The sequence below is a fragment of the Furipterus horrens genome, unplaced genomic scaffold (genome assembly GCF_987537825.1).
Source record: "Furipterus horrens unplaced genomic scaffold, mFurHor1.1.pri manual_scaffold_13, whole genome shotgun sequence".
Lineage (NCBI taxonomy): Eukaryota > Metazoa > Chordata > Mammalia > Chiroptera > Furipteridae > Furipterus > Furipterus horrens.
Window position 1 is genome coordinate 257,578 of NW_028327183.1, and position 14,738 is coordinate 272,315.

General features: G+C 64.8%; 2 protein-coding genes across 3 annotated transcripts; both read left to right on the forward strand.

Moving 5' to 3' along the window:
• The first annotated feature begins 110 nt into the window (after window positions 1–110).
• VPS9D1 (VPS9 domain containing 1) lies at window positions 111–10,342 on the forward strand. Of its 2 annotated transcripts, none has more exons than XM_090259397.1 (15): window positions 111–250; window positions 1,469–1,544; window positions 3,068–3,160; window positions 3,245–3,407; window positions 4,146–4,257; window positions 4,328–4,390; window positions 4,818–4,870; window positions 4,969–5,056; window positions 5,237–5,322; window positions 5,692–6,189; window positions 6,518–7,264; window positions 7,508–7,716; window positions 7,975–8,071; window positions 9,277–9,381; window positions 9,627–10,342. In XM_090259397.1, exons 1-15 carry the CDS (start codon window positions 152–154, stop codon window positions 9,718–9,720), a joined length of 2,583 nt encoding a protein of 860 aa, XP_090115523.1. In that variant the 5' UTR covers window positions 111–151; the 3' UTR covers window positions 9,721–10,342. The 2 variants fall into 2 exon arrangements, with proteins under 2 accessions (XP_090115523.1, XP_090115524.1); XM_090259398.1 differs by having other exon boundaries at window positions 5,692–6,185; window positions 7,135–7,264; window positions 9,274–9,381.
• Window positions 10,343–11,093: 751 nt separating this feature from the next.
• SPATA2L (spermatogenesis associated 2 like) lies at window positions 11,094–14,297 on the forward strand. The gene is made up of 2 exons (XM_090261441.1): window positions 11,094–12,132; window positions 13,353–14,297. The coding sequence occupies exons 1-2, from the start codon at window positions 11,830–11,832 to the stop codon at window positions 14,295–14,297; spliced, it is 1,248 nt and encodes a 415-aa protein (XP_090117567.1). The 5' UTR covers window positions 11,094–11,829.
• Window positions 14,298–14,738: the final 441 nt, after the last annotated feature.

Sequence of the window (14,738 nt, forward strand, 5' to 3'; positions counted from 1 at the left end):
GGCAGCCGGAAGTGCGGCCGCGCCGGTCCGCGGGTTCCGGCGGTCCCCGGCTCGGGCGGCGCCCGCACCCAGGCGTTCTTTGTTCCGGCCTTCTGGCCGCCCGCCCCGCCCCGCCCCTCGGCACCCAGCACCGCCTCCCCCGCCCGGCGCCATGGCCGCTGCGGCCGGGGACGGCGCGGCGAAGCCGCTGCAGTGCGCCATGAAGCTGGCCAACGCGGCTATCGAGCTGGACACCGGCAACCGACCCCGGGTGAGGCGCGGCGCGGCGCGGCGGGGGCGGCCCCCGCGCGAGGCCGGCCCGGTGGGCGTGGGCGAGGGCGGGGCCGCGGGGTGGGCGCCGGCAGGACCCCGCAGCGGCAGCGGGGCGCTGGACGGGGGTGTCGGCTTCTGACCTTGGACAGCTCCCAGGCCCGTCGGTCCTCGGCTTTCGCGCCTGTGCAGGGCGGGGGTCAGAGCCGCGCTTTGATCCGTGAAGGGGGCACCGCGGGGTCCGCGAGGCCGTCCCTAACCCACGCCTGTCAGGCAGCCCCGTGCGTGTGTGCGTGTTTGCGGGCAAATGCTGTGGAGCTAACCCGATTCCCACCGGGGACGGCATCCTCCGTGCCGTCTTCCCAGGCGCCTCGGCCGCGGGCGGGGAGGCTGTGCCTGGTTCCGAGAACGATCAAAGGGTGGCGGCCAGGTGGAAAAGCCGGCCGAGCCGCACCGGGCTGCCCCGGAGCCTGGGGGCGACGCATCTCGGCCCCTCAGTCCCCTGCTGGCCCCAAGTCCCAAGTTGGTTTTCTAGGGGAGCAGGTGCCCCACGAGTCAGAAACCCTTCCCGGAGCCCGTGGGATCCCGATCTCTGAGGTGTAGACTTAGGAGAACTGGGGTGCAGCACCCGAGGATCAGCACCGCGCGGTGGGTTCCAGGTGGCCCGCGCTCTGCTCAGGGAGCCCCCAGCACGATGCTCGCACCCTTGAAACTGGCAGTCCTTCTAGGTGTTGGGCGCCTGCATACCCAGGCAGTGGGGTTCAGGAAAGGGACTTCCCAGAACCTAAGCCAGAGAGTGCTTCTGATATCTGCAACACCACTTCCTCATTAATCTCCCAGGAAAAAAAGTGGAGAGCCACTGAAGGAAGGCACAGGAAGGAAACTTGTTGCACAGAGTGAAAAATGACGGCAGCTCTGGGTGCTGCTTCCCCTGGACACTGAGTGAGACTCAGTTCCTTCCTGTGCTGGAGAGAAAGGCAGCGGGAGAAGGCGTGGACCCCCAGAGGGGCATCTTCTCCCTCAAGGCCGCAGGAGAGGGACAGTGTCTGTGCCCCAGGCAGACTGGCTCCTCAGCTCATCCCCTCAGGCTAGATGCCCAGGTGTGTCTCAGAGATGAGCAGACACCACCGTTCCTGTTTCCCACAAGGGCGGCAGGAAGAAGTGATGGAACCTTGGCCAGGCCTGCCTGACCCCTGCCGTTTCTCTCCCCTGGGCGCAGGAGGCATATGCCGAATACCTGAGGAGCATCCATTATATCTCCCAGGTGCTGCTGGAAGAAGTGGAGACCACCAAAGGTACAGCTCTCGGCTTCACGGCTGCTCTTGGGCCAGGCGGATTTTGGACACCTTAGCCCTTGGAGGGTTTCAGGGACATACCAGGGGGAGTGATTGAGCTCAGTCTGGGGGCAGCATTCCCAGCAGAGGGGTCTACAAACGCCCCGAGTTGGAAGTGGGTACGAGGAAGGGCAGGCAGACTGGAGGGGGTTCGGTGCCCTGGGGCAGGCAGGGCCTTGGTGGAGCCGGGGCCCTTCCCCTGTGAGGGTCCGCCATCTCTGTGCAGGGGGGCCGCCCGGGGGTGTGGCGAGGACAGCAGCGGTGAGACCTCCAGCAGGCAGGCGGGCCCGGCGTGTCCCTGAAAGCTGTCCCTCACCAGACTCGGCGGAGGGAGAGATGGGGAGCTGCTGGGAGGAGCAGGAGAGGGGGTGGGAGCAGGAGCAGACCCGTGAGGGGGCAACAGAGAGGGAGCACGTCCTGCCTGAAGTGCCCCGCAGTCCAGTGCACAGAGGCACAGTGCTCAGGGACGGGGGGTGGGGGGGAGGCCCCAGGGCGCCCAGCTGGGCCTGGGCACACCGGGACTGAGGACTGGGAGGGGCTTGGTGGCAGCAGCCGTTGGCAGGAGGGGGCCGGCCTGGAGGAGAGAGACTCTGAGGCGTTGGGGAGCACTTGCAATAGGGCAGACATGGGGGGTGAGGGCAGTTTCAGTAGGAGTGTGTGATGAGGGGCTGTGAAGGGAGCAGGAGGCGGGTCAGGCGCTGGGCTGGTGGCATCTGGGGGTTTTCGGGTGCAGTTCCTGTAGCTCTTGTCTGCTGATAGGCGCAGTCTCCAGAGGTGGGGTGCAGAATGGAAGCTGTGGGGAGGTGCCAGGGTGGGCTGAGCACAGCCAGAGGCCTGGAAATGCGTGATGAAGCTGTGTCTGTGAAATGGCCAATGACCGGCAGCCCACCTGGAGGAGGGGCTGTAGGAGCGAGTGGAGTCCTCAGAAGAAAAGACCCCATGGCGGGTGTGTGTAATGGGGAAAAAACACAATAAAGATTAAATTTTAAAAATTAAAATTAAAATTCAGGAAATGCCCTGTTAGGTAGAGAGAGGGCTCTGACGGTCCAACCAAGAAAACAGGACAGCTGCTCAGATGCTGGGCTAGCCAGACTCAGAAGCCCAGGGCAGATGGTCAGAGACGGGGGTGGGTGGCTGGCCCAGGAGGTGGAGGCCAGGAGACAGCAAGCTTGCCCTTGGTTTTATCCCAGCAAGAATCTGACTAGTTTCCCAGCTGGTGTGGCTCAGTGGATTGAGTGCAGGCTGTGAACCAATGGGTCACCAGTTCGATTCCCAGCCAGGGCGCATGCTTGGTTTGCGTGCCAGGTCCCAGTTGGGGGCGCACGAGAGGCAACCACACATTGATGTTTCTCTCCCTCTTATCCTTCCCTTCCCCTCTCTCTAAAAATAAATAAATAAAATATTTTAAAACAACAACAACAACAAAAGAATCTGATTAGTGATTGAGGTGACAATAACCAGTCTTCTTGTCCCTTGTTCCCTAGAAGCTGGGGAGGCTGTGCCCTTGGAGACCTTGAAGATGCTGAAGCTGGCAGAGCAGTGTCTGGAGAGGGCCCAGCTGACAGCTGCCAAGCTTGGTGGGTCTCAGCAGCATGCTTTCCTGGGGACCAACGGTCCCCTCTGTGGAGTGGGGCACCCTGTGCTGACTCGTGGCCTTGCAGGGAAGGCATGCCTGAAGCCAGCCTTGCCCGCGGCTGCTCCAGTCCCCTCACCTGCCAGCCGACACCGCCGTGTGTGCTCAGATGAAGGGGGGAAGCTCCTCCCATTTCTGCCGCCTGAGATCTTCCAGAGGCTTCAGGTGGTGGAGCCACAAAGTTCTAAGAAGTAAGATGGGCCGAGTGGAAGGTGGGCTGAGTCTGCATGGGGAGGCTGGGCAGGGGAGCTAACCATGGTGAGCATGGTTAAAACGGGTCCCAGCGTGGAAACACCCTTGTGTCTGGCAGACACAATGCAGGTCGTCTTTGGAGAAAAGCACCTTCAGCCTCATGAAATAAATGGCACACAGTCCAAGGTAACCAAGCACAAAAAGGAATAAGACTCTGAAGGGATGACAGCAGAAATAGACCCACGAAGTCTTCGAGTTATCAGACACAGTGTATAAAACAATCAGGCTCTTTGTAGTTAGAGAAATAAAAAGGCGAGTGTGAAAATACCTAAATACCTACAACAGAGGGAAGAAATACCTGCAGGGAGCCAGAAACTATAAAATGTGACCTAGCAAATGAAGACCCAAGTACAAATGAAATGGAAACTATAATACCAAAATTATTGTTAACAACTAAGTCGGAACAGTAACAACAAATTACAGTTGATACTTGAGCAACCGGGGGGTTTGGGGCATGGAACACCCACGCAGCTGAAAATCTGAGCGTGACTTAAGTTGACCTCAGAATACGCGATCCCCAACAGTAATTCGGGGGCAGCGGCCAGCCCAGCAAGACCTCCTCCCTCCTTTACATGTCCTGCCTGGCCCGCCACTACTTCCTCAGCTTCTGGTCTCAGGGCTGGGCAGGAAGGGCCCTCAGGCCATCGCTGGGCTCGTTAGCTCGTCACCACTTGCAGGGAGCTGACGCCCCTGGAGGAGGCTTCCCTGCAGAATCAGAAGCTGAAGGCCGCCTATGAGGCCCGGATGGCCCGTCTGGATGCCAGCCAGGCGCTGCAGAAGACCTCGCTGGTGAGCGGGTCCCAGGGAGGCCAGTGTGGGTGGGGGAGGGAAGCAGGCCTCATTCCCTCCTCCCTCCTAGACCCTGTCCCTGCAGCGGCAGGTGATGGAGAACCTGGTGATCGCCAGAGCCCGGGAGGAGACTGTATCCTTTCCACCCATCCACCCTTGGGGTCCAGAGGGGAAAGTTCAGGATGTGACCTTCCTGTGAGAGAGAAGGGGGTGGGCGGGTAACTGTGGCAGGGTCGCTGGGTCGGGCGTGGGAGCAGAACTCTTCCAGCTTGGGAGAGGCTTGTACTGGGAGATGTTTCTGCTCGCCCCCTGAGACCTTGGCAAAGACCATCCTGATGCCACCCCCGAGTGCCCACAGCCGCTTCTCCATCCTTCAAGTGCCTAGGGCTTGCCTTCCCTCCCTGAGTGGGTACCCGTCCTCCAGCCCGTGGGCTGGACTGCAGCTCCTGGGAGGCCGAGGCAGTGCCCCCACCTGCTGCCTCCTGTGTCCGCTGGGAGCTGGAACTGCCTGGGCTCCACACGCATGTGGGGCCTCAGACGCAGCCTTAACTGGGCCCCAGCTGCAGAGGAAGATGGAGGAACGCAGGCTGCGGCTCCAGGAGGCTGCCAACAGGTGCGTCAGTTCTGTGCGGGCCTCAGGGTAGCGGGGAGGACTTGTGGGGCCCCCTCCCTCCCCACCCACAGCCTGAGGCCCCCGCCCTCCCTCCCCAGGAGGTTCTGCAGTCAGGTTGCCCTGACCCCGGAGGAGCGGGAGCAGCGGGCCCTCTATGCGGCCATCCTCGAATATGACCAAGACCACGTGAGTCCCATGGGGCAGGGCCGGGGCGGGTGGGGGTGCGGGGGCCACTTGGGCCTGATTGCATTGGATCTTCCCTGCACCCCAGAGTGGCCTGGTCTTTGGGATGCAGCTGTGGCGGGGGGTGGGGGTGGTGCAGGGAGATGGGGCGCCCCATTCTGGGGTCCTGTCATGCTCCCGTAGGACTGGCCGAAGCTCTGGAGGGCCAAGCTCAAGAGGAGCCCCGGGGACCTGTCCCTGGTGACCAGCCTGCTGTCCCACCTGCTCAGGTACCAGGGTCCTCAGGCCCTTCTCTGGCTGCTGACCCACAGGGCTGGAAGGGGAAGGGGCGACTGAGGAGGCCCGGGGCCACTGCTGCCCAGCCCCGCGGCCCGCCCCCTGCCTCTGGCTGCCCCAGGCCCTCCACCGGCCTCGTCTGTGCCTGTCTGCTTTCTCGGGGGGATGGCTCAGCCTTTATCTCCAGCATTCTCTCTCGAGGAAAGAATAGGAGAGATGCTTCCCTGGAAGGAGGGGTGTGGGAGGAGCGTCCGCGTGCTCAGCCCCCAGGCCAGAGCTCAGCAAGGGCCTGCAGCCCCTCCTGGGCCTGGTGGGCTCCCGGAGCTGCGCCCACACTCGCAGCCTCCCTCTTCTGCCTGCAGCGTTCCCGACCACCCCATCTCGCAGCTCCTGAAGAAGCTGCAGTGCGCCGTGTACCGGGCGCTGTACCCGGTCGTGAGCAGGGCGGCTGTGGCCGCCTCAGCCCCTGGCTGCTGCTCGCTGCCCCCGGACGCCGACGGGCTGCTGGCTCCTGGAAGCCGGCGGCTCCGGCCCTCACAGAGCCTCTACTGCATGCTGTCGACCCTGGAGCCCACTCCAGCCACGCGGCCCCCCGACAGGCCCCCTGCCAGTCCCCCGACACCCCCACTCCAGCCCAGGCTCCCTGACGGTGGGGCGGATAGCAGCCCCAAGGGGCCTCCTTCACCCCAGGTGGGCAAGGACAGCTCCTTCGAGGACTTGGAACAGTTCTTGGCCACTTCTGAGAGGTGGGGCCAGGGCCCCGGGGCGCGGCCTGAGCCTCAGACCTCGGGGGCAAAGGAGGAGCCATTGCTGGTGCAGCTGAGGAGCACCGTGAAAGACATCCACAACGCCGTGGGTGAGTGCGCGGTCCTGCAGGACAGCGGCAGCGGCCCGAGCTGCTTCCCGCCGCCTCTGCGGCCAGACGCCCTGCTGCACAGACAGGCGCCCACCTGCCTCTGGGAGCGGCTGGGCTGGCTGTGGGCCCAGCTCTCCCTCCGCCCCTGGCTGTGTGCTCATGGGCCTGGCCCTCTGACGTCTGCTGCTTGAGGAAGGGTTGCCGTGAAAGCCTCTGGCAGCCAGTGGCTCCTCCTTCCAAACAAAAGACCATTGCATGTGTGCGCCCAGGTGGTGACGATGGGTTCCCTCCCCAGCATTTTCCATTTTGAGAATAGTGTTGGGTTCCCAAAGGGTGGGGCCCAGGGTGGCCAGCGGCTTCCAAGTCCCTAACAGGGAGGAAGGGTTTCAGGGTTTTCTAAGCTCCAGCGATGCAGGCCTGGTAGTTGGGGGGCCTTGCTCTCCCTGTGGGGCCTGTGCTCTCCCAGGGACTTGGGGAAGGTGCCCCATCTTTTCAGCCGGGTCCCTCTCCTTCCTGAATGGGTTCCCCATCTTCTTGGGCAGGTCTCCCTTATCCCCAGGAGGGTACCGCATCTCTCTGGGGCTGAGGTGTCTTTTCTTCAAGTTTCTAAAGTTTCTCCTGGTTCCTGCAGTTTTGGGTATAAACCCTTTTCAGCTTTCCTTCCCAGGCCTGTCTCCTCTGCAAGGCCCTGTGATCACCCAGGGGTGGGACAAGGGGCCAGATCCTGGTTCAGACCCTAGGCCACGTGGACTCAGGAGCGGCTGGTGTGAAGGGGATGGAGGGAGGGCCAGGCAGATGCCTTCCCCACCCCACTGCGCCAGGATGCTGACTGTGTCCCCCGGCCACACCAAGGCTGCCTCTGGGGGGCAGAGGAGAGGTGGTGGGAGAGGGGCTCATCTTGGGGATATCCAGGGGCCCCACGTGCCCTGTGCCGGCTCTGTCCCAGCAGACAGGCTGCTCTCGCTGACCCTCCTGGCTTTCGAAGGCCTGAACACGGCTGCCTCCAAGGACCGCTGCCTGGCCTGCATCGAGGAGCCCTTCTTCTCCCCACTGTGGCCCCTGCTGCTGGCCCTCTACAGGTGCCGCCCCCGCCCAGGCCTCACGGGTCTCCCCACCTGTCGCTGCCCCTGCTCCACCCGGGGGCCCGTTAGTGACTGTGCTTTCCCTGGTGCTGTGCTCTGAGCACATGTCAGCTGCTTCCTGCTTGCCTGTTGCCACGTCCCCCCTCCCCAGACTCGGGATCTGGCCAGCTGCCCCCGCCCTGCCTCTGTGCCCTGTGCAGGGCCCCTCGGGCCGCTGAGCCTGGCCTCTCCCGGCCCCAGGAGTGTGCACCGCGCCCGGGAGGCCGCCCTGAGCAGGAGCATGGAGCTCTACAGGAACGCCCCCCCGGCCACCCTCGGCATCCCCAGTAAGCTGCTCCCTCGGGACCCAGAGAAGCTGGGAGTCAGTGCCTACCCCTACTGGCCAGCAGCCCAGGAGCTGGGACTGCTGGTCCTGGAGAGCTGCCCCCAGAAGAAGCTGGAGTGCATCGGTGAGGGCGTTGGGAGGAGGCAGGGGGACAGCATCCCAGTGGGTGACCTGCAACCTGTGTGCTTGTCTGGGAGCTGCAGGCCCTCCTGTCCAATGGGTGTCCTGTGTGACCTGAGGGGTGTCCATGGTGGGGGAGGGCAGTCAGCCACTCATGGGTGTGGGGCGGGGTGGGTGCTGGGTGCTGGGAGCTGCTCTGGCTGCCAGCAGTCCTGGGACGGGCTCCCCACCCCTCACCCAAAGCCTCACTTCTGCGCTGCAGTGCGGACCCTGCGGGCCATCTGCTCCTGTGCTGAGGGCTACCACCGGGCTCAGGAGCCTGCGCCCGACGCCGGAGCCCAGCCGGGCGCAGCTGCCATGTGAGTCCTGGGGTGCGCAGCGTTGGTGGCAGAGGCGCAGGGGCGGCTGCCCCCAGAGGCTGGGAAAAGCGGACGCTCCCACTCTGCCCGGGCACCAGGGCCAGTTTTTTGCCCCCTAGCAACTCATTGTCCCGGGAGCACAAGGACCGGGCTCCAGCCCTGCGGACGGAGGACACATTCCCGCTCCTCTGGGTCAGGACTTCCCTTTGGGACTTGTTAGGGGCGGGAGCCTTCCGGCTGCTCTGATGAAATTCAGGGCTGTTCACCCTAGAGGCACATGCTGGTTTCTGTGTTGCCCGCCTGGGGGAGCTGCTGAGCTAGTCTCCAGCCTGCACCCTGCGCAGAGCTGCCAGCCCGGGGCTCCTGCATCGCCCCTGCCCTGCCCACCCCAGGGCCCAGGGCTCTAACACCTGCTCCGGCGTCAGTTTCACAGGGCCTGCCTGTGGCCCCAGCCTCCTGCGCGGGTGCTCCCACAGTTCCTGCAGGGGCTCTGCCCCCTGCGCCAGGGGCCAGGGTCATCCTGAGGGCACCTGTCCCTGCAGCCTGGTGGCTGGGCTGTGGCACGTACCCACAACCAGGATCCTGCAGGTGATGGACGGGTAGCAGTCAGAGCTGAGTGTGGGGTCAGCAGGGAGGAGCACCAGCCGAAGAGAGGGAGACGGGTGCCAGGGCCAGCGTGCAGGGCAGGGGGTGGTTCCAGCCTGGCCCCCACAGGCCCCCTTCACCTGTTTGCCATCTGGCTTCCAAGTGAGTCACTGCAGTGGCAGTTCCAGGAGAGAAGGGTTTCCCAGTCTGGCTGCAGCCCTCATGAGCCCCTCCTGTGGGCATCTGTCTGTGTCCTGCCGCTGGGGGTGCCCAGGGACGTGGGGGCCGGGCCACGAGCAGGAAGGAACTTGTGGTGTGAGAGGATTCGAGCCGCAGCCCATGGGTTGTGGGGCTCTTGGGTTGGGGTTCTGGGGACCCCACAGGGCCTCACTCCCCGCTCTTCTCCTGCACTCCAGGCTCAGCAAGCTTGTGAGCTTGCAGCTACCCCCACCTGTCCTCCATAGGGGCCTTTTTTTGGGATGGCCTGGCTGCTCCTCAGTGCTCAGAGCAGCCAGCAAGCCCAGGACCTCTCCAGGGACTGAGCTGGGGCTTCGGGGTTTGGTGACTGAGTGGTCCCCTGGCCCCTGGAGCCCCCGGCCAGTCGTGCTTCCGTCCAGCAGCGGTGCTGATGACCTGCTGCCCATCCTGTCCTTCGTGGTGCTCAGAAGCGGCCTCCCCCAGCTGGTTTCCGAGTGCGCTGCCCTGGAGGAGTTCATCCACGAGGGGTGGGAGCCCCTCTCCCCAGCCCTTTCTACCACCCCCCACTCTGCACACTGCCAGGCTGAGGGTGGGAGAGCAGGGGCCGAGCCCAAAGCAGTGTCTGCCTGTGGAGTGGGCTGTCCCCCTGCCCAGCCTCCCTCAGCCCCTGTGGGCCCCCAGTGTCCAGGTCCTGCCCCCGAGGTCAGATGCCCCTTCTAGAACGCTGGGGCCTCCTCACATCCCCTCAATGACAGGTGCCGCCTCCACACAGGTACCTGATTGGAGAGGGGGGCTACTGCCTGACATCTCTGCAGAGCGCCCTGAGCTACGTGGAGCTGCTGCCCCGGGCCGGCCTGGGCAGGTAGAGCAGGAGGGGACCCACTGAGGACTGTCCAGGAGGCACCTGCACGGGGCTCTGCTGCTTCTGTCCCCACTCGAACGGGACATCTGCCCCCAGGGGCTACTCCTGACAGGATGGGGATAAGCTGAACCCGTCTCTGGAACCAGGCCCTTCTCCTTCCTGTTCCAGCCTCTGAGTGGCCCAGGCAGGGAACTGGAGCTGCAGGCTTCCCTGGGGGGCGCGGGGGCGGAGCAAGGGCTGGACCTCCTGTCCGGTGACAGCTCCCTGAGCCAGTTTCTTGTCAGAGTCAGAGAGAGAGCTCGTCAGCCTTCCGGCCCTGGGGGCCTGGGGCCCAGGTGGTCTGAGACTGTGCTGTTTATTTATTGGGCATTGCCCACTCCACTCTCCTCTGAGGGCCCCGGCATACCTGGGCACCCGCCTGTGTCTGGGGGCGCTGAGCTACATTCCCGCCCTTGCCGGAGGCACTGGACATCCTGTGACAGGTGACTACCCTAGCACATCCCTTTCTGGGTTGGTGCAAACATGGGGGTCAGCACCTGCCTGCAGCCCACAGCCTGGTCTGACTCTGTGTGTCCCCAGCAGCCACTGACCTGGCTGAAAATAAAGGTCACTGACGTCTTGCTCTATGTAGCTTGGTTGCTCCCCACTCACTGGCCGACCAGCAAGGGCCAAACTTCCAGGGACCACTGCGGCCCACCCACCACAGCAGGCCTGCCTCTCAGCCCTCCGTGCAGGACTGGGAGAGCCCTGGGGTGCCCCCCTTGGGCAGGATACTCTGCGGGCCTTGGAGGGGGCGAGTGGAGGTCATACCTGGGCAGAACTGATCCCTCAGCACAGCCCGAAGGGCTCTCAGGAACCGGTTTTGCTCCAGCTGGCGAACATATGTGGCACCCAAGCAGTGGCACCTGCGACTCTGGGAGAGGGGAGAGCAGGTGGCCGGGCCCCAGCCTGGGCAGCGCCTGGCAGGGAAGCAGGGAGCCCAGCATCTGGAGGGGCCATGGAAGCGGGCAGCGTGGGTCTGAACACGCTGGTCACAGGAGTGGTGCTCAGGTCCTTTGGGAAATCCTCTAACAAGACAGTGACCACTGGTATTTACTGGGCCAGTGTTCCAGGTGTTCTGTGGGCTTGCCCCTCATGAGAACCCCAGGAGGTAGCTGATCCACGGGGAGGTGAAGTGCCTTCTGCAGCCCACCTCTCGTGATCACAGAGCTGGGTTTTAGCCCAGCAGGCCAGTTTTTGACGCCAGTGGGCCCCTGGGGCCCCTGTCCTGTCAGGGTCTTTTGTGGGATGGTCTCCCCTGCCCACCAGCGCCGCAGGACCCGACCGGCCAGCACCCTCCCGCTCAACTCGCCCTGCCAGGTAAGGTGGAGAGTCCCGCCCTTCCAGGGGGGAGCCCCACCCTGCATCTTGCTCCCATCCCAGCTGGTTCCGAGGAGCTTCCTTCCGCTCCTCCTGCTTCCCCAAGGCGAGCGAGCGCTCCCGAGGACTGGCCGGATATAGTGGGGTGCGGCTGTCTGAGCCCCGGTGCCCGCCTCCTCGGTGGGATACACCACCCATTTATTGAACGCCCGCTCTGCCCGCACGCAATCTTTCGCGGAGGATCGGCCGGGCGTGGCCGGGACAGGTGGCGGGACAGGTGCACCACGGTCACCTCGCAGAACGGACAGGCCACGCCCCCGAGAAAGGCCGCGCCCCTGTGTGGCCCCCACCCACCCGCGTTCGCTGAGCGGGTGGTGCCAGATTCAAGCCCCACCCCGAGCGTCACGGCCAAGGCCGAGGGGCGGAGCCGGCGCCGGCGGAAGCGCCTTGCTTGGGGACAGGCTGGAGCTGAGCGGCGGGCGCTTGGGCACCCCCTGGGGACAGGCAGGTAGTGGGGGCGCCTGCGGAGCTCACAGCAGGCTCTGGTGGCGAGGGGTTCCCTGTTCGGGAGCGGGGACTGAGCTGGAGGGGCGGGGCGAGTCTCCAGGAAGGAGATCGCAGTAGGTAACGGGGCTGCTCAGGTGGCGAGGTCGCCAGTTTGGAGGGGGGCCTGTGAGTGCTGGTGCGGTCTCTGGGGGCACACAGCTGGCGGGAGGGGCCCCTGGTTTCTAACGCCCTCCGCCCGCGCGCTGAGATGGGCAGCAGCTCGCTGTCCGAGGACTACCGCCTGTGTCTGGAGCGCGGGCTGCGGCGCGGCCGCGCGGGCGTGTGCGGGGACCCGTCGCTGCGCGCGGTGCTCTGGCAGATCCTGGTGGAAGACTTCGACCTGCACGGGGCGCTGCAGGACGACGCGCTCGCGCTGCTCACCGACGGCCTTTGGGGCCGCGCCGACCTGGCCCCCGCACTGCGCGGCCTGGCCCGCGCCTTCGAGCTGCTGGAGCTGGCCGCCGTGCACCTGTACCTGTTGCCCTGGAGGAAGGAGTTCACCACCATCAAGGTAGGGCGCCGGGCCGAGGGCCACCGCGGCGTCGCGGACGAGGGTTTTCAAGTGTCCTCAGCCCAGTGGGCTCAGGGGTTCTGCGAGAGTTCGGGTAGCTCTGGGGCCAAGGTCGCCCTGGGCACTCCTGGCGCTGAGAACGTGGGCTGGATGGGCATCCTGTCCCTTAAAGTTCCCATCACTGCCCTCTGCAAAGTGAATTTTTGGCCCTGGTTGCCATAAAACCCTAGGACAGGCACACGGGAGGGACTTGAGGTTCCATGGTCACCCTAATCCATCCAGGATGTGGGCCGATTCCATTTACAGAGAATGAAGCCAGGTGGGTGTACCCGTAGGAAGCAGGCAGGGCTGGGGGCACAAACTGGGCATGAATCTTTATCACCCCTCGGCCCAGGTATGGAGGTTGTGCACTGGCCCCATAGGTGAGCTGCCGGCCAGCAGGAGAGGGGCAGACCCCGTGCTAATTTAGAAGAGTAGGAAGGCGATGATGTCACTAGGCATGTGGGCGCAATGCCTCTACTGGTTGCCATGGCAGCGGCAGCCTCTCTGGGGAGGTGAGCTCTGGAGCCCACCGCTCGTGGAGGACACCAGCTGCTCCGGGGTTCTAGGAATTTTATTCATCTGTTCAGAGGGCAAGGGGGTGCGGGGAGTGCACAGGGCCAGCCCCATGGGCTTGAGGCACCCCTGGGCTCTGGTGCTGGGCTGACCTGGGTGAGTCTGGTTCTGGCTCCTGGCTGTGTGGCTTTGGGCAAGCTCCTTAATGTCTCCAAACCCATTTCCTAAATGGACTGAAGAACAGTCCAGGTTAAGGGCTGCTCGTGAGGGGAGGGCAGAGCCCTGGTACAGTGCTTGCCACAGTCGAGCTGACAGAGGGACCGTCACAAGCTGTGAGCAGAGGAGCACTCACAGGGCCCCATCCTGACAAGTGTCCTAGCTGCTCCCACAATTTGCAGCCCAGAAGGCAGTGAGACTCCTCAGTGTAGGGAGCTTGATTTTGTTCTGACTGATGAGCCAGAAGAGTGTGTTCGTGTCTTAACCTGTGCTGACTAGGGCTGCCCAGTCGGTGAGTCCCGGGGGGGCCCTGCATGTCAGCACAGCCAGGCGCTGTCTGGTCACCTGCGCGGCACTGCCGTCTGGAGCGAGGGTGGCTGGTGGCCCGGGAAGCTGGCCTCGGCTGAGCACGCAGGCTGGACTGCTGCTGATGGGCCCCTCCCTTGCAGACGTTCTCAGGGGGCTATGTGCACGTGCTGAAGGGCGCCCTGTCAGAAGACCTCCTCCTCCAGAGCTTCCAGAAGATGGGTTACGTGCCCCGGGACAACCACTGCCTCACGGTGGCCGCCCCGCCGCCGGCCTGCCAGCTGGTGCAGGTGGCCCTGGGCTGCTTTGCCCTGCGGCTGGAGTGTGAGATCCTGGGCGAGGTGCTGCAGCAGCTGGGCACCAGCGTGCTGCCGGCCGAGGAGCTCCTGCGGGCCCGGCGAGCCAGCGTGGACGTGGCCTCCTGCGTGGCGTGGCTGCAGCAGCGGCGGGCCCGCGACGAGGAGCCGCCCCCCCTGCCCCCCCGGGGCCCCCCAGCCGTGTTCCAGGCCGAGCAGGACCTGTACCGGGGCCTGCAGGACGGCGAGAGCTCGGAGGAAGCCAGCCTGTCCGGAGGGCCCTCCCCAGGCCCAGGCTCACCGTCCCTGGAGCCCGCCTATCGGCCGCTGCTCTGGGAGCAGAGCGCCAAACTGTGGGGTGCTGGTGGTGAGGCCTGGGAGCCCCTGGAGGAGCCTGCGGTGTCGCAGCAAGCCAGCAGTCCACCCTACGGGGCCTCGGACGAAGAGGAGCTGGAGCCTGAAGCCTTCTCCTTCCTGGCCCTGCATCAAGAGCTGCCGAGTCAGCCTAGGGACCTGGCCGCTCCCCAAGGCCCTGGGAGCCCCCGGCCCATGCATGGGCCTGTCCCCGAGTCCCCGGGCTACCAGGTGCACAGCTGCCTGGCCCCTGGTGTCCTGCCCGCCCACTGCTGCCACACGTGCCGTCAGCTGCACACTGCCCACTGCGCCACCCTGCCCGCCTGCCGTCGGGGCCATGAGCTGCACACCCTGCTGGGTGACACCCAGCAGCGCCTCTGGCTGCAGCGTGCGGAGGTGGACGCGCTGCTCTATGACAGCCCTGGGGCCCGGCCGTAGGCCCTGGTTCAGGGTTTCCTGGGAGAAGTGTTTCCATGGTGCTTCTCTGGCTTTTGTCCCTCCGCAGGCCTGGGCCAAGGCGGCGAAAGTGCTGGGCCCCGCGAGGGGGGTGTGGCAAGCTCAGGCCCACAGGCAGGCGGGGTCTTGCTCCCATGGAAAGCCCTTGCCTCCACACCACCCCGCTCAGCACCCAGACCCAAATGGGCTGGATAGTCTAGTCCATGTCCCAGTCGAGGCCAAAGTCTGCCTCCCTGGAGGGCCCTGCCTCCCGCATAGCAGGGCCCAGCGGTCAGCGACCGGCTCTGCGCAGGTTGTGGTTTGGGATGTGCTGCCTCCACCCCCGTGTCCGGGGGGGCCTGGGGGAGACGCTGAGCCTGAGCTCTGCTGGGCCCCATCTGAGGACACCGTCAGACGCCCGGCTGACCTGCCCCCGTCACAGCT

Bases quoted from the DNA above. Each gene is read 5' to 3' on its own strand.
- VPS9D1 (XM_090259397.1), top strand. From the start codon at position 152: ATGGCCGCTGCGGCCGGGGACGGCGCGGCGAAGCCGCTGCAGTGCGCC. The intron at 3,408-4,145 runs GTAAGATGGGCC...CACCACTTGCAG, and splicing joins GAGCCACAAAGTTCTAAGAA to GGAGCTGACGCCCCTGGAGG. The intron at 6,190-6,517 runs GTGCGCGGTCCT...GGGTTCCCAAAG, and splicing joins ATCCACAACGCCGTGGGTGA to GGTGGGGCCCAGGGTGGCCA.
- SPATA2L (XM_090261441.1), top strand. From the start codon at position 11,830: ATGGGCAGCAGCTCGCTGTCCGAGGACTACCGCCTGTGTCTGGAGCGC. The intron at 12,133-13,352 runs GTAGGGCGCCGG...CCTCCCTTGCAG, and splicing joins AGGAGTTCACCACCATCAAG to ACGTTCTCAGGGGGCTATGT.